Source organism: Carassius auratus, chromosome 16 (assembly GCF_003368295.1).
Source record: "Carassius auratus strain Wakin chromosome 16, ASM336829v1, whole genome shotgun sequence".
NCBI lineage: Eukaryota > Metazoa > Chordata > Actinopteri > Cypriniformes > Cyprinidae > Carassius > Carassius auratus.
Genome location: NC_039258.1, coordinates 3,325,977 through 3,351,762, shown reverse-complemented (window position 1 = coordinate 3,351,762; position 25,786 = coordinate 3,325,977). Strand labels below are relative to the sequence as shown.

The window sequence follows — 25,786 nt, the reverse complement described above, 5'->3', positions numbered from 1 at the left end:
GTTGTTGACTCACGGTCTGCATTTAAATTTACAGAGGTTTCTGCAGACCATTCAAGTCTTTCCACCCTGACTCAATCAGACATTTCTTTTTGAACCTTGCCTTATACACAGATGCATTGTCATGATAGAATAAAAAGGTTCTGTCCAAACTGTTGCTATAGAACTAGAAACACACAATTCCCTAAAATGTCATTATATGCACTGAAATAAATGATTAATTAAATTTACAAACTTTTAATTGAAGGCAAGTGTAATGAGAACCCAACTGCAGTTGATTTATTGTGATCCAAACATCCAAACAATAAACAAAGACTTGACTAGACATGAACAGATTTGAGCAAAACAGACTTGACATGGCATGAACAGACTAGATTCACCAACAGCAGGATTTCTTGGAGGTCTGCCTAATGATGTGTGTTATTTAGAAAATGATGTAGTATGTATATTTCAATTTTAAATGTTACTGAATCCCAGGAATTAATATTTATATATTTTTTTCTTAAAGTCCTATTAGGACAGAATTAGTTGGAGTAATGTAATTTTAAAACAATATGTCTGTAATATTAATAGCCAATTTGCACGGGTTAAGAAATCTAATTAAAAATACCAGAAGTGGGAGGAGTAACTTGATTTACGCACACCACCACCACCTTTCTGTCGTCAGTGATCATATTGACAGGATATATTTCATATATTTCATGTGATATCAGGAAGCGATGTGGCACACCACACTGCTTCCTGTGCATGGGCTACTACAATATTTCCTGATATTTATGTTCCTGTGAAACAGGAAGTCATGACTGGATACGTACATGCTCCTAGTCACCCTGGTGTGCCAAAAAATACAAATGTGAAATAGACTTCAGAGATAATCATAAGAATATATAGGGGCATCAGTAATTGTGGCCATTGTGTATAAGAAATATCAAATGGATAAACAGTGCAGACTTATTTTCACAGCCTTCTCTGATCATATTTATCAAGGGTATGAATAATTTTGAGCACAACTGTATATATATATACTGTACTTGACAGGCCCTCTTCATACATGATCACGGGCCAAATATTGAGCAAGGGCCTAGCTTTTCTTTCAACACACACACACAAACACACACACACACACACGCAAACAAAAACACACACAAAAGCACACTTACAGAAACAAACACACAAACTCACACACATACTCACTAAAAACTACATTGTGGTTCGACATTATTAGTCAAATGTAACATAAAAAGTTAAGCAACAAATGCAAAGAAACATTGTTTATGTTTTAGTGCTACTATTATATTTTCCATACCATGATAAATGAATAGTTCTCTAAATTTTAGGTGCAAACCTCTCAAAACAACTGAAAAGCAACCAATAACGGAATGCAAAAGAACACGCACACACAAAAAGTTTTTAAACAATATGTATTCTACATCTTTGTACCAACATCTGCAGAGATACAATATAAATACAATTCTGTACATTTTATAATATTGTAAATACTATGTTCATACATTTTATGTACAGCTCCTTGTCAAGGAGAGCAGCTGTTTTCTTTTAAGTAAGGTCTTGGGTTTTTATTTTACCATCTCCATTGACAGCAATAGTATTCACTTCTTATGAGATCCACAGTTCTTCAGGTAAAACAGAGCAATAATGACAGCACTGGTCATGGCACTAAACATACTAGCATTATTCAGGCTATGTCCCAATTTCCCCGATATTGCCCATCTCCCATTTATACCTATAAAAAACACTAATATTGACTTTAGTATCACAAACTAATAAAATCTTACTCGGTGGTCAAACACACCTGGATTTAAATGCTCGAAAGCGTCATTATTAGGCAGGTGAACCTAGGAGTCGACTATCTAAAAAGACCCTGTTCATTAACAGGGCTTGTGTCAGTAATTTAGGGTGCCTACGGTCTATAGCCAATATGAAGCAGACCGGGATATCTACATTTAACAATAACACTCCCTATCGACAAGGGTCTGATAAAGAAAACAAGGTGCTCTCCGCATTAGGTGACCTCAGTTCCGTCAACCTCCTGAGAAGCGTCAAATCAGTATTTTTATAATGCATAAAAGTCTGTGCATTACGTAACTTAATGTGCATCCAGGATAAGTTACTCCAGTGCAAGCGTACAGAAAGCTCTGTTTATAGAAATAAAGGCAGTCCTTCAACAGTTAAAGAACTCAACAAGCCAGTGACACAACAGAGTACGAGCAACTGGATTGCCGTCCAATCAAAATACCATTAAATCTACTCTTTCTACAATTTTGAAGTTCTGATGGGCATGTGGCCTTTCAACCAGAAATATGGCACTTAGCATAAATCAGTCAAACACATATACATAAAACACAAGCATGAAACACATGTCCAAAGTAATCTACGTAAGAAGCTTGCACAGCAGATTTGAAAGGCTATGTCTTTGGTAATACCTGATAAAATCACGCAAACAAAAAGGTCATAAACAGTAGTACATTCTTACCTAGAACACACATCCAAATCTCAAACTCACTCAAAGTAGTGTTAGGCAATGTTCGATTAATACATTTAGTAATATAAGAAGTGGTAACGAAGAAGGATGTTAGTATTACAGCTATACATGATATATAAAACAAGTTTGTGCAACTGTGCAACTCTCGACATTCAAAGATGATACTGAAATAGGTCTATAATTTCAACAAGACCACAGGAAGGGTTTATTGCCATGGAATCAGGGAAACCAACAAATCTGTAACGAATCAGAAGGATGGATTCTGTTAGCACTTGGTTTGTCCAGGTGGTGGCTGGTGCTGGTGTCGAAGAGATCATCTACCAACTATTGGGTCACTGTCCTGCTCCTACAGGTTGAGGTTCGGTGTCTATGGACGGAGGCCCTCGAGTCAAACAGGATGGCTTCACGAAGACACCATGACCTGTGGCACAACGGAAGTACACCCTTCCTTGGACCGTACCATTGTGCTTGCCTTAAGAAGGACAAGAAAGGTCTAAGGTTACAAGGAGTTGAGTTCAGATTCAACAACAAAGAGCAAGAAAGGGAAGAGTTCACTTACCTACAGCAAGGTCCAGCTCTACTCCCACCCAGATTCCTTTGGCAAACTCTACCCCTCCTACGTAATGCACCGTTCCACTCCGTTTGCCCACCCAAACTTGCTCACCGGGGGCCATCCAGTCCGGCAACTGAGCAACTGGTCCATTCTCATCCTCACTAGAATCTACCGAAGGATCTGCATTCTCAAAGAACTCAAGTCTTTGAGTTGCTTCCAGCTGTGGCTTGGCATGAGGTACTGGGATACTGGGAGACTCTTTCCCATTGTGTAGATGGAACTGAGGTGGGGGATCCATACCTTGGGTTTTGGCTTGGGGAATCGAGTCAGCCTTCGATCCGATGCTAGGGGGAACGGATGCCTCCTTGGATCCGGAGCTACCAAGGTTGTCTCTTACACAATGACCTACACCCTTAAAGTCTGGGGGAACAGATTCCTCCTTGGATCCGATGCTACCAAGGTTGTCTCTTACGCTATGACCTACACCCTTAAAGTCTTGGGGAACGGATTCCCCCTTGGATCCGATGTTACCAAAATCTTCTCTTACGCCATGACCTACACCCTTAAAGTCTGGGGGAACAGATGCCTCCTTGGATCCGATGCTACCAAGGTTGTCTCTTACGCCATGACCTACACCCTTAAAGTCTGGGGGAATGGATTCCTTCTTCGATCCAATGTTACCAAAATCTTCTCTTATGCCATCATCTGCACCCTTGAAGTCTGTGGGAATCGATCCTGCCTTCCATGCAATGTTACCATGGTCCACTTCCCCTACACCATCATCTGCACCCTTAAAGTCTGTGAACTCTTGACTGACACTAAGGATACACTTGCGGGGAAGCCGAGGAGAACAGTCCAGGTCAGTGCATTGACGGGAACAGGGCTGAGCAGGAATGTTCTGGGCAGGACCGGATCCCGAGGAACCTCTGGTAGGATGCAACCCTCTTCCGTGCAATGCTTCCTGAGGGTCTGGAGGTTCTTTCATGTTGAGCTGGTCGCAGCTATCGCTGCCACTGAAGAGCACGTCGGACAGCGTGGCGTTTGAGGCACTATGAGAGAAGTAGCCGCTTGTGCATGTGCTGGCTGTGGGACTACGGGACACTTCTTTTTCCACAGCCCGTGTCCCTGTTAATACCCCGATCCCTGATGCCATCTCACCCTGGACACACATAGCCCCCTCTTGGGTCTCAAGGCTGGCATTGTACACCTCAAAGTTGGCAAAATCCTCTGGGATGTAAGGCTTGAAGTTTTGCAGCTCCAGAGACCCAAAGCCTGGGTTACTGGAATGCGTGAAGGCTGAATCCATGTAAGGATCCTCCTCCTCTGAATCCTGATAAATCATCAACAACCAGACAGGAAACAAACATCAAAGCAGTGATGCGGAGGGGACTCCATCACCCCTTTTTTCATGAAACACATCTGCTACTTTATTTAGTCTTTGTGTCCACAATAGTGGATCTACACTGGAAGCATTGAAGCAACATATCAGCTAATAATTTGTAACTAGCAATGTAATATGTGTAGTGCTGGAGTCAGTGAGTTAAATGCAAGCTGAGGGATTCATGCAGTTATTCATCAATAAAATGAAGGTGATGGGATGCAATGAGATGCAAATGGTGCTAAGATGATGATAAGGCAGCATCATAAGCTTAATTTAATCAGAAACCATTTTAAAAAGGATGAAATACAGAAATTCAACTGCACAATTGTTTGTGTATGTACTGAATTTAGTTATTAGAAGGAATATTTACAATTATGTTTAAGCTAATATCAAGGAATCAGATGTGTGGTAGCTGCCAATTTCAAATTTTATTGGAAAAGGTATAAAATGTAAAAAATATATACAGCATAGACAGGTTAAAAATGATTTTCCATGGTAATCGACAGTTTGAACAGGGCCCTTCCTAGTACTATCTAGTATGCAACATGCATGTGATGACTTACAGCAGCATGCGGCCGTGTGTGAGTGAGATCAGTGCTCAGCCTGGGCTGTCTGTGATTGGCCGAGCTGCTGATGATATCACCGTGGCCCTCGCTCTGCGCCCTGGGTCTGGACCAGGGGCCGCCAGGAGCCGCAAACCAATGCATGCTCTGCAATCAGGGCACAACAGCACACTTCACATAGGCCATGCAGTACAGCCAATGGGTTACACGCATGATGCACACAAGTGAACATGCACACAGCCACAGATTCAGCGCTTTTAAAGGAACAGTTCAAACAAAAAATCAAGTTGATGTTGTTCTGATGTTCTTTATATTATTTTCTTCCACTGAACACAACATCATATGTTTTGTACAAAGTCAAAGCTCCTCTTTTAAATAAGAATTTTTTGTAACATTTTTTGTTTTAGCTTAATTTTACAAATATTTTTATGTGCTTTTTTGTGTCATTTTTTTTTAAATAAAAAATATTTAATTTTATTTTAAATTAGAAACGCTGCCAAGGCATCTAAAACTAAGTTTTTCAAATAACTGTTTCAATAATAGTTTTAATGAATGATAATAACCCTGACCTGACAAAAATTACACATAAGTGTCAAAACTGTAGTCTATATGATCTGAATTTTAATATTAATTTAATAAAAAAAATGTTTTTACTATATAGTTTTTGTCAGGGTTTATTATTCATCAAAACTAAAACTATTGATATATTACATTAATAAATTACTAATTAAATACCAATGAAAACTAAAATGAACCAAATCTAAAGTAAAAATTAATTAAACCTAAATATAATAATAAAAAACTAATAAATATGACAAAAGCACATCACAAAATTGTTAAAATTTACCCACATCTTTAAAAGGGGCAAGGAATCTTTTTTTTTTTAATATATATTTTTACTTAACATTTTAAATGTATCAAATAAAAATTTTAAAATAAATAAATAAATAAATAAACAAGGATGAAGTGAATTAAATATTTTTTGGTGAACTATTCTTTTAAACTAATTTCTGGTTAACAGGTTCTGTATCATATACAGGTCAGTCCAAATAAATCTGTAATAAATAAATGAATACACGATCTGTGGGTGTAGAAATGGACAGGCTTGAGGGACTGAGGCATGCTGGGAACAAGGTCCAAAATTAACCAATATCAGAAGAATCCACAAGCAAAAATTCACAGGCAATACATATTCCTCAAAAACTAAAAAATATTTTTTGCATTTTTTTAAATTGAAATAATACAATTTAGTTTCTTGTATATACATTTAGTTGGTTCATTTATTAAATTATTTTTCAGATTGATTTTTATGCCTTTGATTTGAACTGAATCAACGTCACTAGTGAGATTCAGATGACGCTTCATGCAAAGCAGGTATCATTTTAGAGATCCTGATCAAATTACCAGCCAATTGGTGATTTTTATTTTGCATTTAGACTTAATTTTGGACCCTGGTTGAAGGACAGCTTTCTCTGGGCTGAGAGACATTTAAAAACACTTAAAGACAGGCATCAGAGCCTGAATCAATGTCAGATCATGAAATATGTGAGAATGTGGTGGATGGAAACATAAAATGAATGGTTTGTGAGAATGAAATTATAATATAATGGGACCGAAGCATTGAGTGTGTGTGTGTGTGTGTGTGTGTGTATCACCTCCTGTCCAAGCAGAGGCCGTGACTCCAGAGAACGCTTGACTTTGTTCTCCTCCTTCACTGGCAAGAGAGATTTTAGGAACTTGGGCGGCTGAGGAGACAAAACTTTAAACGGACTGGAGTTGAAGAACGTTGGACTCTCTGGTACCAATCCTGAGGAGAATATTTGCATGAAATGATGCATAAGTGTGTCTAAATGCGCTACAAAGAATAACTTAAAAGCATTGGCACCCAAAACTGGGAAATTTATGGTAAATGTGGCTTTTTAGCCAGGTTCACAATTTACCGTGATTCTCTTTGTTTTTGACAGGTGTGTCTTTTGACAGAGGACTGTTGAGTGAAGCTTCATGTATGTTGGATTCGGTGACGTCTGTGTGACCGTCGCAGTGAGTCTGTGGAAATAAAGTCAACGCTCAGACAGAGACATTCACAACAAACACACTGTCTAGAGTAAGTGATCACTAACCTTTACGTCCTCATCATCACATCCAATCCCGTCTGGTTTACAACAAGAGCTCTAAACAAATATATATTATAGTCCTGTCACACAATGCATGATATTTTGTTTCTGTACACTAGTAAACAGTAGATCTGGTCTTACATGCTGGACGTTGGGCGTGCTGAGACTACGCCGTATGTGTCTTCCTTTAGCGGAGAGAGCTTCCTTCACCGTCACGGCCTGAATAAACACACAAAAAAACACTAAACACATGTTCAACCGATAATCGGTTTTACTATCGGTTTGATCTTTCACAATATTTAAGATTTTTTCATAATTGTATAGTGTTTTGTAATATTGGATCCACCAATAAATGGCGCCATCATGTGGTCGCTTTGAGATTTGAGGTAAAGATTTTAAGTAAAGTAATCATTATCGGTTAAAAACAAAAAACAAAAAAAAAAAACAATATCGGTCAATCTCAACTAAACACTCCAGCAGAAACGGCAAATAGAAGTAAAATAATAAATAGTGGATCTGTATATTGGTTATTGGCCACATAAACCTGCTAATAATCTGTAACTGTATCGGTTGCAAACAAAAAAACATTACCAGACTATCTCTACTAAACACAGCAGAATCAACAGATAGAATTAAAACAATAAATATTTATTAGAAATGTTGGTTCTAAATATCGGTTATCAGCACATAGACATGCAAATAATTTTCATCAGTTTCGGTTTATATATATATATATATATATATATATGAAAAAAATAAAAATGAATAAATATTAGTTCTGCATATCGGTTATCGTGCACAAAATCATGCAAATAATCGGTATTAAAGAAAATAAATAAAAAAACTGATATCGGTCAAAGTCTACTAAAAACTCCAGCAAGAACAGCAGATAATGAGAGACATCTGTCCTAAAGTGAAGCCAAACCTGCCGCAGTCTCTCCAGACACAGAATATTGTCCACCTCCAGCACTCCTCTGGTGTATTTCTCTATGTATGTCTCTCCATCGAGCGTCTCCTCGCTCTCTCCTCGCGCCGCCATCAAGGCCAGAGTCTCGCGCTCCTCCGGCTCTTCAGACGCCTGTTCATTAAGACAGCAGGTGTGTGATCAGTGCATTTAGAAATACATACATGATGAACAAACAGTGTGAAGTTTGTACCTTTGGTATGTTGGACACGATCTCATACGTCACTCCACAGGAGTACAGAACGTTCTTCAAAGACATCCGTCTCTTCAGGCTCTGAGTGAAACTCTACGAGACATCCGTCATGTATTTACATTAAACAAGATAACACTTTTTAAACAGTAAGATTTTTAATGTTTTTAAAGAATTCTCTTTTGCTCACCGAGTCTGCATTTATTTGATTAAGACACGTGCTGGTATTCGGTAATGTGATATATCATGATGATGAACATGCACAATATTGCTATCGTGGACACTGGATTTTTTGCATTTTAAAAATACTTTCACTCTCTGACAGCAGATGGCGCTGAACAGCAGAAATGCAGGCATTACTCTGAAAACCCTGTAAATAAAGCAACTGTGCTACTTTCTAAACCATGTTTAAATACGAAGACACTTACGACTGGAGTAATTATGCTGAAAATTCAGCTGCGCATCACAGAAATAAATTTTGTATTAAAATATATTTAAATAGAAAGCAGTTATTTTAAATAGTAAAAATATGTCACAATATTACAGCTTTTGCCACACTTTGGATCAAATAGAAGCAGGCTTAGTAAGCAAAAGAGACTTCTTTAAAAACATTTAAAATCTTATTGAATGATAGTGTACTTCACAAATAAAATAATTAACATTTTAATTTAATGTGAGAATTCTAATGGCAACTGACAGGAGGGAAATCAGAGTTGATGTGAAACAGCAGTGCACAATATTATTGTTGTCATAAAGTACTTAAGATGTGAGTGTATGGAAACCTCCCAGTGTTTGCAGACCTGTTTGTTGTAGATGTTGACGGCGATCCTCTTACGCAGCACCAACTCCACAGACGCCGGGTGACTGAGCTGAACCGTGGCTTTCACAATAAGGTAGATCCGCTCGCTGGGGGCCGTGATCCGGTTCAGATGGATGGAGTCGTGGATGGAGGAATCCCAGGAACACACAGCCGACACCTGAGTGCAAGAGAAATCAGTCATATTTGAACATAATTAACAATTACACGCCTGTCATAATTCTCATTTAAAAAAAAAAAAAAAAAAAAAATGAATGTATAAATAAATTTAAATAAATAAACAAGTAAACTAAAAAGCAAAAGAGGAGGACGAAAAAATATAATTTGTATAAAGCAAATTTTAGATCCATTATGACTTAATAATGGACAATAATAAGTCAACATTACAAAATCGCACATTTTGATGAATGTAATGCATCTAGACATATACCTTGCTTTTTTTTTAGTTGTTGTTGTAATTTGGATTTCTCTCACTTGTTAATTTTATTATATTAGCATTAATATTATTTTTTGTCACCAAAAATAACAACACTAAACAATAATACATATATAAACATGGGTCAAAGATGAAAAAGGGTTTAAGCATAAACACAATGAGTGTAATACTGTTTTAAATTGTTGTTGTTTTCCCATCCCAAAATACAAAAATATTCTGTTTAACTTAATTGCAATTTTGTATGTTTTTCTTAGCAAAAAATAAATATCATAAATTTTCCCCTGATTTACAGAAGAGATGCATTAAAATATAATTCAGTGTAACAATCTTGTCAGGCATATTTACAACAAAAATTAATTTATTACATATTAAAATACAAATTACTTTCACCCCAAATAATAATCAGTTGTAATTTTACATTTTTTTAATTTGCCACTATCCGAAGTACTAACCATTTGTCAGTAAGAATTTTTTACTCATTTAAAACAATCAAATTTAATATGCTTCCTTATTCTTTTATATATTTTAATATGCACACGTCAGAAAAAGCACATTGTTTGAATTTTTACATAATGACAAAATAACATTACTTCAACCAAATTTTGACATTTTATTCTCCAAAAACTTATTTGAAAACCTTGAAATTAGAAACTTAATTTTAATGTGCTTTTTTTTACGACTTTTTTAAATTTCTTTTGATTCGGACATATATACATATACTATTATTTTAGTACCATCATGAATTATTTTTCAAAGTAAGACATTTTATTCAAGACAACCACCAATCCCTAATTATGATGCCTGTAATGCATCCAGACATCTTACTAGTCTTTTTGGTAATTTGCATTATTCACATTGGTTCATTTACATATGAGAAACCCTAACATATAAACCTCTGAAAAAGGACCACCATGAGCTCTGAGCAGACAAACGTCAGTGTCATATGAACAGGTGTAACTCTGGTCACCTCGTCATGGCTGTGTCTGATGATGGGCAGGTAGAAGAACGGGCTGCCGTGCTCTTTGGGGAGGATTGAGTTAACACCGGCGGCGTGAGGACCGGTCAGCTGATCGCTCACCGTCAGGTTATCAGCTGCAAAACACACATTACAGATAAATTAACCCTCACAAGCAAACCAGACTAAATCACTGATCTGACAGGGTCATGCAAACCAGCACAACTTTCAGCCTTCTAACCCTAAAGATCAATATATCTCACCATTCAGATCCAGGAACAGCACAGGAATATGAGCCTCCATGCCAGCAGGGGGAACCCTTGAGCAATAACAACACAAGACAATTTACTTCAATAAATTTCAGTGCCGATAAACTTAAATGGTTACTCCACCCCAAAATACTTTCTAACGTACACCCATGTCGTTCCAAACCCGTAAAAGCTCAGTTCGTCATCGGAACACAATTTAAGATATTTTGAATCAAAACCTGGAGGCTTGAGACTTTCCCATAGACTGCCAAGTAAATAACATCGTCAAAGTTCAGAAAAGGTATGAAATTCGTCATCATATGGGTTACATGAAGCGACTGAAAGAATTTTTGTAAACTGAGAAAACTAAAATAACGCCTTTTTTCAATAATTCCTTTTCTGGACCTTGACACTGTTATTTACCGTATTTTTCGGACTATAAGTCGCACCTAAGTATAAGTCGCATCAGTCCAAAAATACGTCATGATGAGCAAAAAAACATATATAAGTCGCATTGGACTATAAGTCGCATTTATTTAGAACCAAGAACCAAGTTAAAACATTACCGTCTCCAGCCGCCAGAGGGCGCTCTATGTCTTCAGTGTAGACTACAGGAGAACTGAGCAGCATAGAGCGCCCTCTGGCGGCTGGAGACGGTAATGTGAACTCTTGGTTCATGTCAAATTAATTTTGATAAATAAGTCGCACGACTATAAGTCGCAGGACCAGCCAAACTATGAAAAAAAGTACGACTAATAGTCCGGAAAATACGGTACTTGGCAGTCTATGGGACAGTCTCAAGCCTCCAGGTTTGCATTCGATATATCTTAAAATGTGTTCCGAAGACGAACTGAGCTCTTATGGTTAAATTTTCATTTTAGGGTTGAGTATCCCTTTAAATGAACTTTAAATGCGATTATCTTAACATTTGGATTTTTTTTTTGCTCCCTCAGATTCCAGATTTTCAAATAGTTGTATCTCGACCAAATATTGTTCTCCTAACAAACCATACATACATGGAAAGATTATTTATTCAACTTTCAGATTATGCACATACCTAAATGTATCTACATTTTTGAACAGATGCATACATTTAAAAACTGGACCCTTATGACTGGTTTTGTGGTCTTGGGTCACATATGTCCCTGTCTCAAGCATCTTGTCTTCTAAAGCTGCTAAGATTGAGCAGGACTGGTCTACACTGGTCTCCTGTGGTTCAGTTCTTACCAGTTCGCCGGGGCCCCCGGGAGCCCGCTGCCAGGGGCCGGGACCAGCACGGCGTTCCTCTCCTCCGTCAGACCGACCCACTGCTCCACCAGCCGAGCCTCTCGCTCCACGTCCTCCTCGCACTTCTCTGGAGATCACAGGCAAATCACATCACATGTGCCAACATCTTAATCAAAAGCACAAAAATGTTGGGGATATCTGCTCTGTGTGATCTTAGATGATACATCTCACATTTTGATCTTTAGAATTTGAACTGCTTCTGTCAAGCAGATGATATCAAGTGCCCAAGGGGAAGACTGTTAGAGCTTCTAGATTTTTTGTTCTATCAGTTTTCGTCATGATGTCTTATGCACTTTTTCTGTTTGTGAGGTTGATGCTGTATAAATTGTTCTGTGAAGGGACAAATAAAGAGATTACTACACCAACCTGACTTATTGATGATCTTCTTGATCTGCTCCTCTAGATACTCCCTGCGTTTGATGAGGGCTTCAGACCAGCGCTCCCGAACACAGTTCAGATCCTCCTCCTGCAGAACCACATACAGAGCTCAGATTCGCAGCTGTCAGTGGGCCATTAAGGCTCGTTTGAGACAGAAAAAACATCAAAAACTTAAAGAATCTGAAGATCCCATCTGAAGTCGATTGCACTGATATATCTACAGTAAACACATTTTTACAATTTGGCATGGTGCCAAATATCTACAATATTGTGTAATTATTTTTTTATGCCTAATTATATGAAAAACTGAGATAAATATATTGAATATCCTCAGAAGGCTGAGAAATATGGACCAATATAAACTTTTTGTATTTTAAATAATATTATTATTATAGATAAATACTAAGAAATATATTGAATGTTACATAAAAAAATATATATATATATATATATATATATATATATATATTATAATATAATATTATAATAATATTATAATTATTATACATAATACAAAAAATGTATTCCAGAAATTATTAATATGATTAATATATGAATTAAGTCACATTGCATAAAATACATATTAAATTATTATACAAAATGTTTATTTTTATCCATTTTAAAATGCAACAAATTAATATACATATAATATAGAAAAACAGCATTTTTTTATATTTTCATTTATATAACAATAAAAATAACATTAAAAACGAAAAAGTTACATATAAAACTTACATTTTTAATATATTCTATATTGTGTTGCCTTTTGATGTAATATTATATATAATATAATATATTATATGATATATATAATATATAATATTATGTGTGTGTGTGTGTGTGTGTGTGTTTGTGTCACTTTAAAGCATGTAGAATGTTTTTTTACTTGTTTTTTTTTTTCTTTTTTATTTAAATCTATTTCTATTTAAGCTTGTTTTAAAGTAAAATCATCTTTTGTAAGCAGTTTTGTATGTGTTACATTAGTATGCACACTGCCAATGGTAAAGTAGATTTCAGTGTAATCCAGTGTAGACATGGTGTCAGGAGCAGATTTGGAGCCAAGCATCAAGGTTTGATACTTACGCAACATCATGATAAACACAAAGATGAATGACTGAATAAATGCATATTAAATCCAGCGTGGCATTTTCAGACAGATTAAGTGCTTATACTGTACGCAGCTCCATCTAGAGCAGCTCAAACGCACGTAAACATGCAGAATCATGCAGCCATGCACTGATCATGTGACCGGTGAAGACAGCAGTGTGTTAGTGCAGGAATCTCTCAGTGAAATTATAATATCAGCCTCATTAATGGACGATCATGATCTTAATTTCATCACACTCCTGTCTGAAGCACATGATCAGCAGAAGTCAGAATACCTGATAACTATCCATATCGGTGTCTTCCTCCCTCTGCTGGAGAGAATACAGCCTGTCACACACTCAGATCCACTGATGGACTCACATTCACTCTCTAAACGCTTGTACATTTTACCGATAAATATCACGAAGTTGAACACACCACTAACCGATAACCGATAAATCTACCGATAATGGATGCAGAATGAAAACTAAAACACTGCAGAACTTTATAAAAAAATAAAAAAAATAATTCTGAACCATTCTGATACTTTAAATTAAATAAATATATAAATTTATATTTATAAATTAATTATTCCTTAATCATTAATTTTCATTTAATTTGAATGTCACTTTTTCTAAATTCTTTTTTTACTTCTTTTCTCCTTTTCTTTCCCCTCTCTCTTTTTTGCATTTCTATTTTTATTTTAACTATGTCGTACTTCCGTAAAAATTATAAAAAAAAAGAAAACTTCTAACATTTCAAGTGAAGGATGCTGCAGATCTGTGTTATTTTAGTATCACTGAGATACTATTATAGTTTATGTTAACATTTTCAATTAGATTTTATTTTTATATTTTATCATTTATGATTTTAGTTTAAATGTAAGTAATTTTGTATCATTAGTATAATTTACAATTTAATCAATCGTTTTTATGTTTTAGGTTATTTCATTCTCCTTATTTAAGTTTTGAACTAAAATGAAAATGACAAAAAAAATAAAGTTATCGTTTTCTATATTTTATTCAATCAATGAGATACTATTGTATTTTATATTAATAGTTTGAATATGGATGATTTTTATATCTTTTGTTTGTGTTTTAAATTTTATTAAGATTTAAGTAATGTTTTTAAAATATGTCTACATAGTGTTTTTTAATTTTAGTTTTAGTTATTATAGTACATCAAGCTAAACTAAATGAAAATAAGAAGTGTTTCCTTGGGAACTAATTAAAATGCACTTAAATGAATATATATATATGGATTTTTTTATTTTTATTTCAGTGTTTTTAATGGTGTTCATTTTAACCCTCATTTCAGTTAATGTTTGTATTATTTGAAGTACTGATAATGTTTTCTTCTGGTCTAAATGTTCTGCCGTGTGTGTTGTGTTTTTGTCGGTCTCACTGACCTGATAGCTGTCCAGAGGTCTCTGTAGTTTGGTGGATCGAGCAGAAACGCAGCCGATGGAGACGGAAAGCATGGCCTCCACCAGCAGTGGAAGCGTCCCCGAGTGCTGGACCGGCCGGACGTTCACCTGCAGCCTCCGAGAGTGACCCTGAACACACACACACACACACACACAGACGCTCATGCTTCTGAATTTCAGCTGCTCTAATTAATAAATGCAGAATGCAGTTGCACCTGACGCAGCTGAAACACTCCTCCAGTGCTGTCGTCTCTGCTCGGATGAAGCTCTACAGACGAATACTCGCCCTGTTCGTTCAGCTCCTGTATGGAGACCCACAACTCGATCTGACGCGACACTTCACTCCACCTGTCACACACACAAATTTACTATTTACATTTTACTACTACTATTTAAATATGAATTCTGCATGTCTCTGTGTTGATAAATGGCACGGACATGGGGTTTTGTTAACTATTCGTACAGAAGTGCAAGCGTGATGCTTGTAGTGATATTAATGTCTGCCCTCTCGCTAAATGAAGACATAAATATATGAACAACATCTCCAGAAATGCTCTGAAAGACACTTCATGACAGTAAAATTATTCTCATATCATATACACACAGAAATGTAAAGGTATTCACAGCAACCCGTCAAAATAAAAGTTCGGTTTAACTTGAAGAAATTGTTGCAGAAATACATTATTACTGTTCAGCAGTATATAATTGGCAACTACTACTTAATTTATAAAAACCTTATTTTTAAGGAATAATCATACAATGTTTCTTTAATGTTTTAATTGAATCAGGTGTGTGAGAGCTGGGCTGCTCCAGAACAATTGTAAAAACCTTTGTGACTCGTGTAAAATACAGTATATTACATTCATGCACAGTTTTGTTTTAAGGCAGCTTTAATCGCCTTTTTGGTAACTTCATGACTTTACTGACCACAACATAACATGCAAGTAGTTTATTTCTCAGTTGAGATATTCCTGTAGCTCAATTGGTAGATCACTATGCTATCAAGGTTGGGGGTTCGATTCCCCGGGAACACATGATAAGTAAAAATTGATAGCCTGAATGCACTGTCGCTTTGAATAAAAGCGTCTGCTAGATGCATAAATTACATTTTTTATTAAATTTTAATTTGATATGAAAGGATATAGGCTACAGTGTGCGCTAGCGCCTTTGTGCAAGCAATTGAAGAGCTCATTTATAACATGAAATAAAAAATTTAGTCAGAAACTCAAGTAAATTAGCCTACATTTAATTTTGTTTAGTTGTATAATGCACCTGTCTCTGAGCGTCCGTCTCTTGGCCTGCAGTGCGTCCATCTCCAGCATGGACCGGCCGTTCCCAGCGTAGCGGTGACCCCAGACCTCGATGGCCAGAGCGCCGTCTGAGATGAACTCCAGAAACTCCTCGGTCACATGCACCAGGAAATCCTGCCCGCAGACACACAACGAAAGCAGATTGATTGATTTATAATTTAAGATCACATCAGCACACTCACGGCAAACTCACAAGTAATAAAATGTAAAATAATCATAACAATATTCCAATGAGTTTTATACAATAATATTGTAAGAAAATTAACAAAATAACAACAGTAATAACAATAGCTGTTATATCAAATCTTCAATTGTGATATTTGATAAAAACATTATTATGTATTATTTACATTTAAGCATTTAGCAGCCGCTTTTATCCAAAGCGACTTAATTGATTTCTAGGAGATAAATAGTAAGTACATAGTCAAATTAATTAATTAAATTATGGAATAAAAAATAAATACACTAAAATTAAATAGGAAACAAAAATAGGCACTAGTAATGATAACAATAAAAAACTGACATCAAACAGAAAATAAAATGAAAACTATAAAAAGCAAATACTATAGTTTTAACCTTGCAGTGATCAAAGCGCACAGTGAAGTGGGCGTCGGCCGTCTGTGAGGGGGGCGTGTCTGGGCTGACGATGGGCGGAGCCACAGCGGGCTCTGATTGTTCCCAGAAGGTGTACTGACAGAAGACGAAGTTGGAGAGGTTTAGAGGAAGACCAGATGCCTCTCTGATCCGCACCTGAGATGAAACACAACGCAAGCGCAGCAGTGAGTGTTTACCACAATACTAAACACTTCTCAAACTATTACAGATACGACCAGCAGATCAGATTTTTACGGTTTCAACCCAAATTTGATCATATTTTTCTATGTGCTTCACAATCAAATGACATTCATAAATTCACTATAACACAAAGATTATCATTAGTGATTAGTTCATTACATTCAACCTAATCTAACTAATGCTTTCCCTGGTGACATTTACATTAGCATTATTTGCACTAACAATGTTCAATTAACTATTATAAAGTATAATAATTATAAAGTAACAGTGCTAATATTCTTGCAAGGAGGCATTCTATTTTAATTGACAAAAGTATCTCAAAAGTTCATTAGGATTGGTGCAAGCTGTCGTTCTCAAAAGCGTGTTAGAAGTGAACTGAGTGTTGTACCCTGCAGGTGAGTTTTCTGGCCATGTGGACGATCTCTCCGTTGTTGTCCATGACCTCGTATCCGCTGCTCTGGCTGGAGTTCTCGGAGGAATCGTCTCCTCCGGCCAAACGCTCGGGAACGACGCCACTCACCCGCAGCAGCTCCACCTGCAGACGACCTGCCACCTGCCAACAGTAGGATGTAACGCTTAACCACCAGCTGGTTGAAAACTGATTCAAATATGTGATGATTCAGATCGGTTGAGACGCTAAATAAGGGTTATCGTTAGGAGTTTATATGAATGTATGTTTGAGGGCAACTTACTGTATTTATAAAAGTTTAGATGGTATTTTTTCTTTTCATCTTGACTCTGTATAATGCATATTAATGTTCGTAAGTGCAGCGCTGCTTTGCAGCAACCAAGGATACGCTTTAAGCGCCACCTGCTGGCAGAGAGTGAATCTGCGTCTCGTTCAGCTCGTCTACCGTTTCTGTTTATGCAGATATTTTTATGTATATTTTCACAAAACTAAGTCCATCTATTCTGTTTTGGCATCAAATTTTGAAATTATACAATTTAATTTAGATTAAAATCTGCTCATGTTGCATGTATGCGGCATCTTTGTTTGGATCGTGATTCGAATGCAGTGGTTGCCTCTAATTTTAAATGGAAAGAACACAGACAAAGCCTTATTTTGCTTAAATTAAGAGATTAGTTTAATTTGTGTTATTTATTTAATTTGAGGCTTGTTTTAAAATTATAAATTTGGTTTTGTTATTTACATTATATTTAAATTTGGTTATTTAGCAGATGCTTTTATCCAAAGCGACTTACAAATGAAGACAACAGAAGCAATTAAAACATATGAGCAATGATATGCAAGTGCTATTTTAGTTTCAGATTAGAAGTATTGTATTGGTATCAAAAATACTAACCTTTAAAAATATCGTATCAATGTCGATGATACTACCATTTAAAAGTATCGGTACCGATATCTATGATACAACCCGTTAAAAGTATCTGTATCATATCGACATCGACAATACTAGCATTTAAAAGTATCGATATTGTATCGGTATAGATAACAACAATACTCCGCTTAAAAAGTATCAATATCAATATTGACGATACTAGTCTTTAAAAGTATCTGTATTGTATCGCAAACTAAATAAGTGGTATCGCCCATCCCTTGTCTAGAGTAGTCTGGTGTGAACACACTACAACAGCCTGTTTATTATACAGACATCTGCTCACCTCCCCCTGCTGGCTGATGATGGGAACGGCGTACTGCAGTTTCACATCATGAAATAGACACTCCAGGAAGACGTTAGCCACGCCGATTAGGTTGTGATTCTCCTGCGCTTCATAGAACGGATCGCCCGCCTTACTGTGCAGACGGTTCACCTGGGAGAAACACAGGGAAAAAAACACCAAATCAACCAAAACAGAGCACATTTGAGACGTTTTAAGACCTTTCTAAGACCAAGTAAAGGAAAGAGACACAAAGACATTCATCAAACTGAAGTGAGTTTATGATCAAAACAAAAACAACTATCTGCCGACAAATTTTAAAAAATGAGTAAATAAATGAACAAATTAAAAATAAATAAGAAAAAAAGAATAAATGAGTAAATTAATTAATTAGTATATATATTGTATTATGTCTAAATAATACAAATAAGCAAATAAAAATAATTAGTGAATACATGAGTAAATGACAAAAATGTAAATAAATAATGAGTAAATATAAGTACATAAACAACTAAATAAAAATAAACAGGTGAATGAGCAACTTTAAAACAAATAGAACATAAACAAACCAATAAAGTAAACAAATGTAAAACATAAATGAAGACCAAGCAAATAAAATGCAAGAAATAAATGGAAGGAGACATTAAAAAAAATGATAATAATAATAATATTAATAATTATGGATAATGATGAAAACAATGACAAATATTTGCCAATAGGGATAGAAAAAATGATCTTTTTGATAAGAAAATAAGTTATATTTTCCTAGAGAAAGATATTTGTTCATGTTTTAAGCATAAAGTAATTTAATTTATAAACTGCCTCAGAAGACTTCATATTGTTTCTCAAGTAAATGTGTCTTGATTTAAAGATGTTTAGATATTGTATTGGAAAACAAGACAAAAATAATAAAGATATAATATTTTTTGCAGTACATGCAACATTTAATGATTTTTCTGAATTTAATTAAATGAAGAGTTCTGCTATGACCTTTTTAGGGCCTTAATTTGTGGAAGGGAGAATTAAGATTATCCAGATTTCTTTTTAATTATTCAGATATGATGATTTGCTGCTCAAGAAACTTTATTTTCAATATACATGTAAATATTTTGTAACATTATAAATGTCTTTACTGATCCGTTAAATGTATCCTTGATGAATAAAAGCATCGTTTTCTTTCACTCACCACTTCCTGTGTTCCCTCCCTCCAGTCTCTGTAATGGTCTCTCATGTCCACTAGTTTGTTCTCTAGTTTCTCGATGGTCCACACCTGTGTTCCCTTCCCTTTACGTCGCACCTGGATGGCTGGTTCACTGACTATGGCACCACGCTGGGATTAAAATAATGACAGCAATGTAACATCACAGAGCTCTGGACGAAAGCGTCTGCTGAATGAATGCATGTAAACGTGAGCGTTTCTCACCTTGCGGTTGGCGCTGAGGTTGGCGGCCGGGATCTGCAGCGTGACCTGATAGTCGGTGAGTTTATGCATCTCCTCGGACAGGAAGTTAGCTTCTCGCACAAGAGCGTTCGCTCGGACCAACTGCTCACGCAGCCGAGACAAACTCTGACGAAACAGTTCGTCCCTGAAACACACAGACACAAGATGCCTAACGCTGTAAATACAGATCTGTGCCAAGACCTAGTGAGCTGCCTATGTAGGCAATATTTTAAGGCATCACATGCATAATCTCCAACATGAAGGCCATTTCAAAAATAAGTTATGCCTTCTGAGTACCTTCTTTTGCTTGCATTGCATGTATGTTTATAGTGAAATTGATCCCATAATGCATTGTGAGCAAAAAATAAATAAAAATAATAATAAATAAATGTAAAAAATGTCTAATTTTAATTTAGTTTAAGATGAAATACTAGTTACTAAAACAAAAAATTAAGTAAAAAAAAAAAATTAAACTGACAAAAAATGTTACAAAAATGATAAAAGGCACAAGAAAATAACTAAAACTAAGGTTAAAATAAATAATATAAAAATGAAAACCTAACAAATAAAAACTATAATAGTACATCAAGGATGCTTCCATAAGAAAGAAATAAGGCAAAGCAGGAGAAATAATGTATATAAATTAGTGCTGTCAAAATTAGCGCGTTAACGCATTCGATTAATTTTAAATATTTAACGCGTTAAAAAAAAATAACGCAATTAACGCGGTTGCAGTTTTTTTTATTTCCAGTTGTGGCCTATGTGTGTTCAAAGTGCAAAGAAATATGGATAAGACCAAGGAAGGACTTTTAGACGGAAAGTTTCAGTATAAAACTCTGCCGGATTACTCTTCAGTCTGCCACAAGAAACAGCAACATTAAAATCATGAACTCAAATGTCATTGTTTAAAAAAAAAAAAAAAAAACAATGACTGTAACAGTGCGTAAATCAGACCTTTCTGTAACGCTAACGTTAATAAGCTTAAATGAAAAAAAACGAAATAATTGTGTAGCGGAGTATTTTTTGTACACAGTGCCGCGAACTGTCAATCACTCCTGTACGCGTGCATCACTGTCCTCCTCGCAGCTGCAGCAACTTGCGCTCTCTCTCTTCATCAAGCTTTAAAACAAAAAGGGGACAAAAAGATCATATTGTCTTTGTGCATAGGCTATAGATTAATTAGATAAATGAATATCTAAATTTGTGCCTTGCCGTCTACGGTATTTTTTTAGAACTTAGAAAAAAGATGCTGCAGCCAATGAGCAGCCAGCGGGGGCTGCAGGACGACTCAACCTCCGCAGACAGTTTTTAATGTTTATCAGACAATAAATACTCAAGATTTTGCTTTAGTATAACTCACAACGAGTTTCACACACCTTCTCCGGCCACGTTGAGTTGTTGACACTTAACAGTGGGAAAGCGACACATGCGCTATTCACTTGTGTAACTTAAGGGTGAATGGGTAATGTAGTTTCTGCTCTGGGTGGGATGAATTAGGAAGCTTGCATTGTGAAGGGCGCTCTGAAAATCGGCAGTGCAGGTAAAAGATTAAAACCTCTATTAAAACAGATGTCCAAATGAGCGTACCGGTACGCTACAAGCACGTTCTGGGCGCACGGAGAGGTGGAGGTACGCTCAAGAGCTATATTTGGAAGTGGCGGTACTGAGTACCGGTGCGTACCGGCCCACTTAAAGCACTGGCAATGACTATACTTTGGAATTTTTTTGCAGTCCACTTAGAATTCAACATGGAAATCATTTTTGTTTTTTATTGGCATTGATTGTTTTGAAATTCAAATGGTACTTACATGCCTGTGTTTTTATTTCTGTAATAAATATGGCTTTCAAGCCAACAGTTAATTTGGAGGATATTGATGGTTTATTGCAGGTATGTTGTTTACATGAGAAAATCTGTGTTACAAGTTAAACAAAAATTCCAATAAACAATCATATTTTGAATTTAAATAGTTTCTTTGTCTTGAGTTTACATTAATTATTTACATTTTACATTTACATATCCAAAAAGTTTCAGTCTTTTAATTGCGATTAATCGCGATTAATCGCGATTAATTTTAAAAAATTGTGCGATTAATTAGTTAATTTTTTTTAATCGATTGACAGCACTAATATAAATATACTTATAAATGCATCTATAATACAGTTCAATATTTTAATAAAAAGTGAACTTGCTTAAAATTCATTCAAAGGCCACTTTAAATACCTTTAAAGTTATTTTATTTAAAAAATTTAAAATAATAAGTAATATATAAGTAAAAAGTAATAATAAGTAATAATAAATTAATATGTATATTTCCAAAACAATTTTTTTGTGTGTAGGTGAGTGCGTGTGTGTGTGTGTGTGTATGTGTGTGTGTGTGTGTGTGTGTGTGTATGTGTGTGAGTGTGTGTGTGTGTGTATATGTGTGAGTGTGTGTGTGTGTGTATATGTGTGTGTGTGTGTGTGTGTGTGTGTATATGCGTGAGTGTGTGTGTGTGTGTGTGTGTGTGTATGTGTGAGTGTGTGTATGCGTGAGTGTGTGTTTGTGTGTGTGAGTGTGTGTGTGTGTGTGGGTGTGTGTGTGTCCTGACCTCTCGTCGCTTCACAGGCGTAGTTTGTTGTGTGTGTGTGTGTGTGTGTGTGTGTCCTGACCTCTCGTCGCTCCACAGGCGTAGTTTGTTGTGTGTGTGTGTGTGTGTGTGTGTGTCCTGACCTCTCGTCGCTCCACAGGCGTAGTTTGTTGTGTGTGGTGTGTGTGTGTGTGTGTGTGTTTGTATGTGTGAGTGTGTGTGTGTGTGTGTGTGTTTGTATGTGTGAGTGTGTGTGTGTGTGTCCTGACCTCTCGTCGCTCCACAGGCGTAGTTTGTTGTGTGTGGTGTGTGTGTGTGTGTGTGTGTCCTGACCTCTCGTCGCTCCACAGGCGTAGTTTGTTGTGTGTGGTGTGTGTGTGTGTGTCCTGACCTCTCGTCGCTCCACAGGCGTAGTTTGTTGTGTGTGGTGTGTGTGTGTGTGTCCTGACCTCTCGTCGCTCCACAGGCGTAGTTTGTATGTGTGAGTGTGTGTGTGTGTGTGTGTCCTGACCTCTCGTCGCTCCACAGGCGTAGTTTGTTGTGTGTGGTGTGTGTGGGGAAGCTGCTGCAGCGCTGGTGCTGAGACACTTTCTCTGGAGAGAGCTGCTGGCGCAGAGACTGGAGCTCGCGCTCGTACATCATCCTCTGCTCCTCCAGCGCCACACGCTTCTCCTCCACGTACTGCTTCTCCAGAGCCTGCACCACCTGCTGCATGGGGTCTGACACCAGGATAACATACACACATGAAAATGAAAACTGTAAATACATAAAGAAAGTAATTTTATAATAATAAGCAGTGAGAGTACAAGCGGCTACATTGATCTTGTTACAGGGATATATCGATGGTTTATATTCCATATAATGATACAGAGAAGACGTTATATTTGAATCTACTAGAGCTGTAGTATTAATCTAAATACAGTTTCGATTTCAATTTCATCCAACGATTCTTAAAGTACAATAATCAAGATAAAACGCTCATTGCACCCCCTTTCTAGCCGTGCACTTTCACTTTTGATAAAGGCACAATTTCTGCAAATTAGTGAAATCATGTAATGTGACTTTAGCAAAATAGGACATGCTTAATTTATTAAAGTTGATTAGATTTATTCATGTTTTTAAAAGTGTGAAAAAGAGACGGAGCAGAAGACGGAAATGTAAAGTCATCTTTCACCACCTAAATAATCAAACACATGCAAAAATGTGTCAACATGCAGTGATTATTCATGTAAACCCTCATCAATTATGTAATTAACGTAAACAGAGGAAAATGAAAACATGCATGTAACAGTACATCGACATATACACTAGAGTTAAAAGGCTGGGGTCAGCTAATCTTTATTCTTTCTTTTTTTAGAAAGAAATTAAAACTTTTATTCAGCAAGGATGTGTTAAACTGATAAGTAATGATAGCAAAGAATTATATTGTTAGAAAAGATTTGTATTTTGAATAAATGCTGTTCTTTGTAACTTTTTATTCATCTTCAAAGAAGATTCTGAAAAATGTATCTTCATTTCCACAAAAATATTTGACACTGATAATTCTATTAATAAATCAGCATATCAGAATGATTTCTTAAGATCATGTGACACTTTATAATAGAGTTATGATGATGGAAATTCAGCTGCACATCACAGAAATAAATTATATTTTAAATAGCATTAAAATAGAAACCATTATTTTATGTTGTAATAACATTTTGCAAGATTACTGTTTTTTTATGTATTTTTGATAAAATAAATGCAGCCTTGATAAGCAGAAGAAACTGCTTTTAAAAACATTATAAGGTCCACTCATAATCATGATTATGATTTTCGTTCTAATCGAGCAGCCCTAGGTTCATTCATGCAGTGAGGCGTCAGAGGTCAAAGGTCAGGCGTGTACCGTTGCTGCCCAGCGCTTTCATCATGACCTCCATCTGTGCGAACTCGTAGCTGTAGTCCTGTTCGGACGAGGCCTGGCTCGCCGTCTCCACGTCGGCCTCGGCCAGACTCTGGCGAGGAGAGTCGCGCTCCGGCTCCTTCGGTCGCTCGCGCCGCTTGCGCTTCGGCAGATTGATCCTGAGGACGACATTCGCTCGGATGAGTCTGAGCTCCAGACGAGACCACGCACACGTCAAGCCGCTGCTCACCTGAAGAAGTGGTTGTTTCCCCACAGGATGCGATCGCCGTGCCACAGCTGAACCCTGGAGTACACCATCGTCCCGTTCACACACGTCCTGCGAGCGCCGAACAGCACAGAATCACAATATCTCACACCGATCACACACGAAACATCATGGCCAGTGCTGAGAAGGTTACTTTGAAAATGTAATAGATTGCAGATTACAAGTGACAGTAATGTAACGGATTACATTTGATACTTTTCAAAATTCTAATTTGATTGGGGGGGGGGGGGATAAAGGCCTCCTGTAATGAATTGATTAGTTTTTATATAAGAAAATATTATAAACACTTCTGGATTCTCTTGCTGGATAGAAAATGAATATCCAGGTTAATATGGATGGACGCACTTTATTGGACTACTTTTGGACTGTTGAACAAAAACTTGCATAATAAAGCTTGGAAGAGCAAGGATCATTTTTAATATAACTCCAACTGGATTCATCTGAAAAAATAAAGTCACATACACCTAGGATGCCTTGAGGGTGAGTGAAACATGGGATAATTTAACATTTGAGTGAACTAACTCTTTAAGGTTTCACTGTCTTAAGTTTGTGTGTTACCTGGCGTTTTCGGCCGGCGTGAGCGTGACGTCTCCGTCAGACGTGACGTCCAGCACACAGTGTTCAGACTGGATCCCGATGCCGAACAGCTGGATGTCCTGAGACGTGTCGGCTCCCACACGCGTGTGATCCTGAACCAGAGCAAACATCTCAGACGAGCTGTCCTGCATGTGGGCTGAGTTACACAAACACCGCTGCTGTTCCCGTCACATTAGCATGCTAGCGATGACTACAGGCGGCTCTCAAAGGCCTGTTGTTGGTGCTGTTTTCACAGGCCTCTATCAGAGCAGACACAGCTCTTACGACGGAGCTGAAGAATATACTTTGACCTAGTGATGCAAGATTTGTGAATCGTTCTTTTGAATCAGAAAGAACAGACTGGATTGGATGAATCAAGCTGAATTTGTCAGATGGTTTAACAATTCAAAACA

At 36.7% G+C, this 25,786-nt stretch overlaps 1 protein-coding gene across 5 annotated transcripts in view; it reads right to left on the bottom strand.

Annotated features, from left to right (window-relative positions):
- Positions 1–1,397: 1,397 nt before the first annotated feature.
- The window catches only part of kif13a (kinesin family member 13A), a 57,902-nt gene continuing 33,513 nt past the window's right edge, over positions 1,398–25,786 (bottom strand). The window contains exons 14-40 of one of the 5 annotated variants that reach the window (XM_026283377.1): positions 25,356–25,486; positions 24,762–24,848; positions 24,515–24,690; positions 23,141–23,348; positions 20,044–20,206; positions 19,807–19,950; positions 18,624–18,773; positions 17,389–17,553; positions 16,782–16,955; positions 16,168–16,319; positions 15,111–15,243; positions 14,878–15,024; positions 13,766–13,801; positions 12,372–12,471; positions 11,946–12,072; positions 10,734–10,789; positions 10,483–10,607; positions 9,063–9,239; positions 8,266–8,358; positions 8,034–8,186; positions 7,250–7,327; positions 7,115–7,165; positions 6,935–7,040; positions 6,650–6,801; positions 4,995–5,141; positions 3,057–4,380; positions 1,398–2,969 (exon numbers count right to left, since the gene is read on the bottom strand). In XM_026283377.1, coding sequence (XP_026139162.1) covers positions 2,830–2,969; positions 3,057–4,380; positions 4,995–5,141; positions 6,650–6,801; positions 6,935–7,040; positions 7,115–7,165; positions 7,250–7,327; positions 8,034–8,186; positions 8,266–8,358; positions 9,063–9,239; positions 10,483–10,607; positions 10,734–10,789; positions 11,946–12,072; positions 12,372–12,471; positions 13,766–13,801; positions 14,878–15,024; positions 15,111–15,243; positions 16,168–16,319; positions 16,782–16,955; positions 17,389–17,553; positions 18,624–18,773; positions 19,807–19,950; positions 20,044–20,206; positions 23,141–23,348; positions 24,515–24,690; positions 24,762–24,848; positions 25,356–25,486 — 4,695 coding nt within the window. In that variant the 3' untranslated portion in view covers positions 1,398–2,829. The remainder of the gene's footprint in view (positions 2,970–3,056; positions 4,381–4,994; positions 5,142–6,649; positions 6,802–6,934; positions 7,041–7,114; positions 7,166–7,249; positions 7,328–8,033; positions 8,187–8,265; positions 8,359–9,062; positions 9,240–10,482; positions 10,608–10,733; positions 10,790–11,945; positions 12,073–12,371; positions 12,472–13,765; positions 13,802–14,877; positions 15,025–15,110; positions 15,244–16,167; positions 16,320–16,781; positions 16,956–17,388; positions 17,554–18,623; positions 18,774–19,806; positions 19,951–20,043; positions 20,207–23,140; positions 23,349–24,514; positions 24,691–24,761; positions 24,849–25,355; positions 25,487–25,786) is intronic. The other 4 variants (XM_026283378.1, XM_026283379.1, XM_026283380.1 and 1 more) reach the window with 4 other exon arrangements.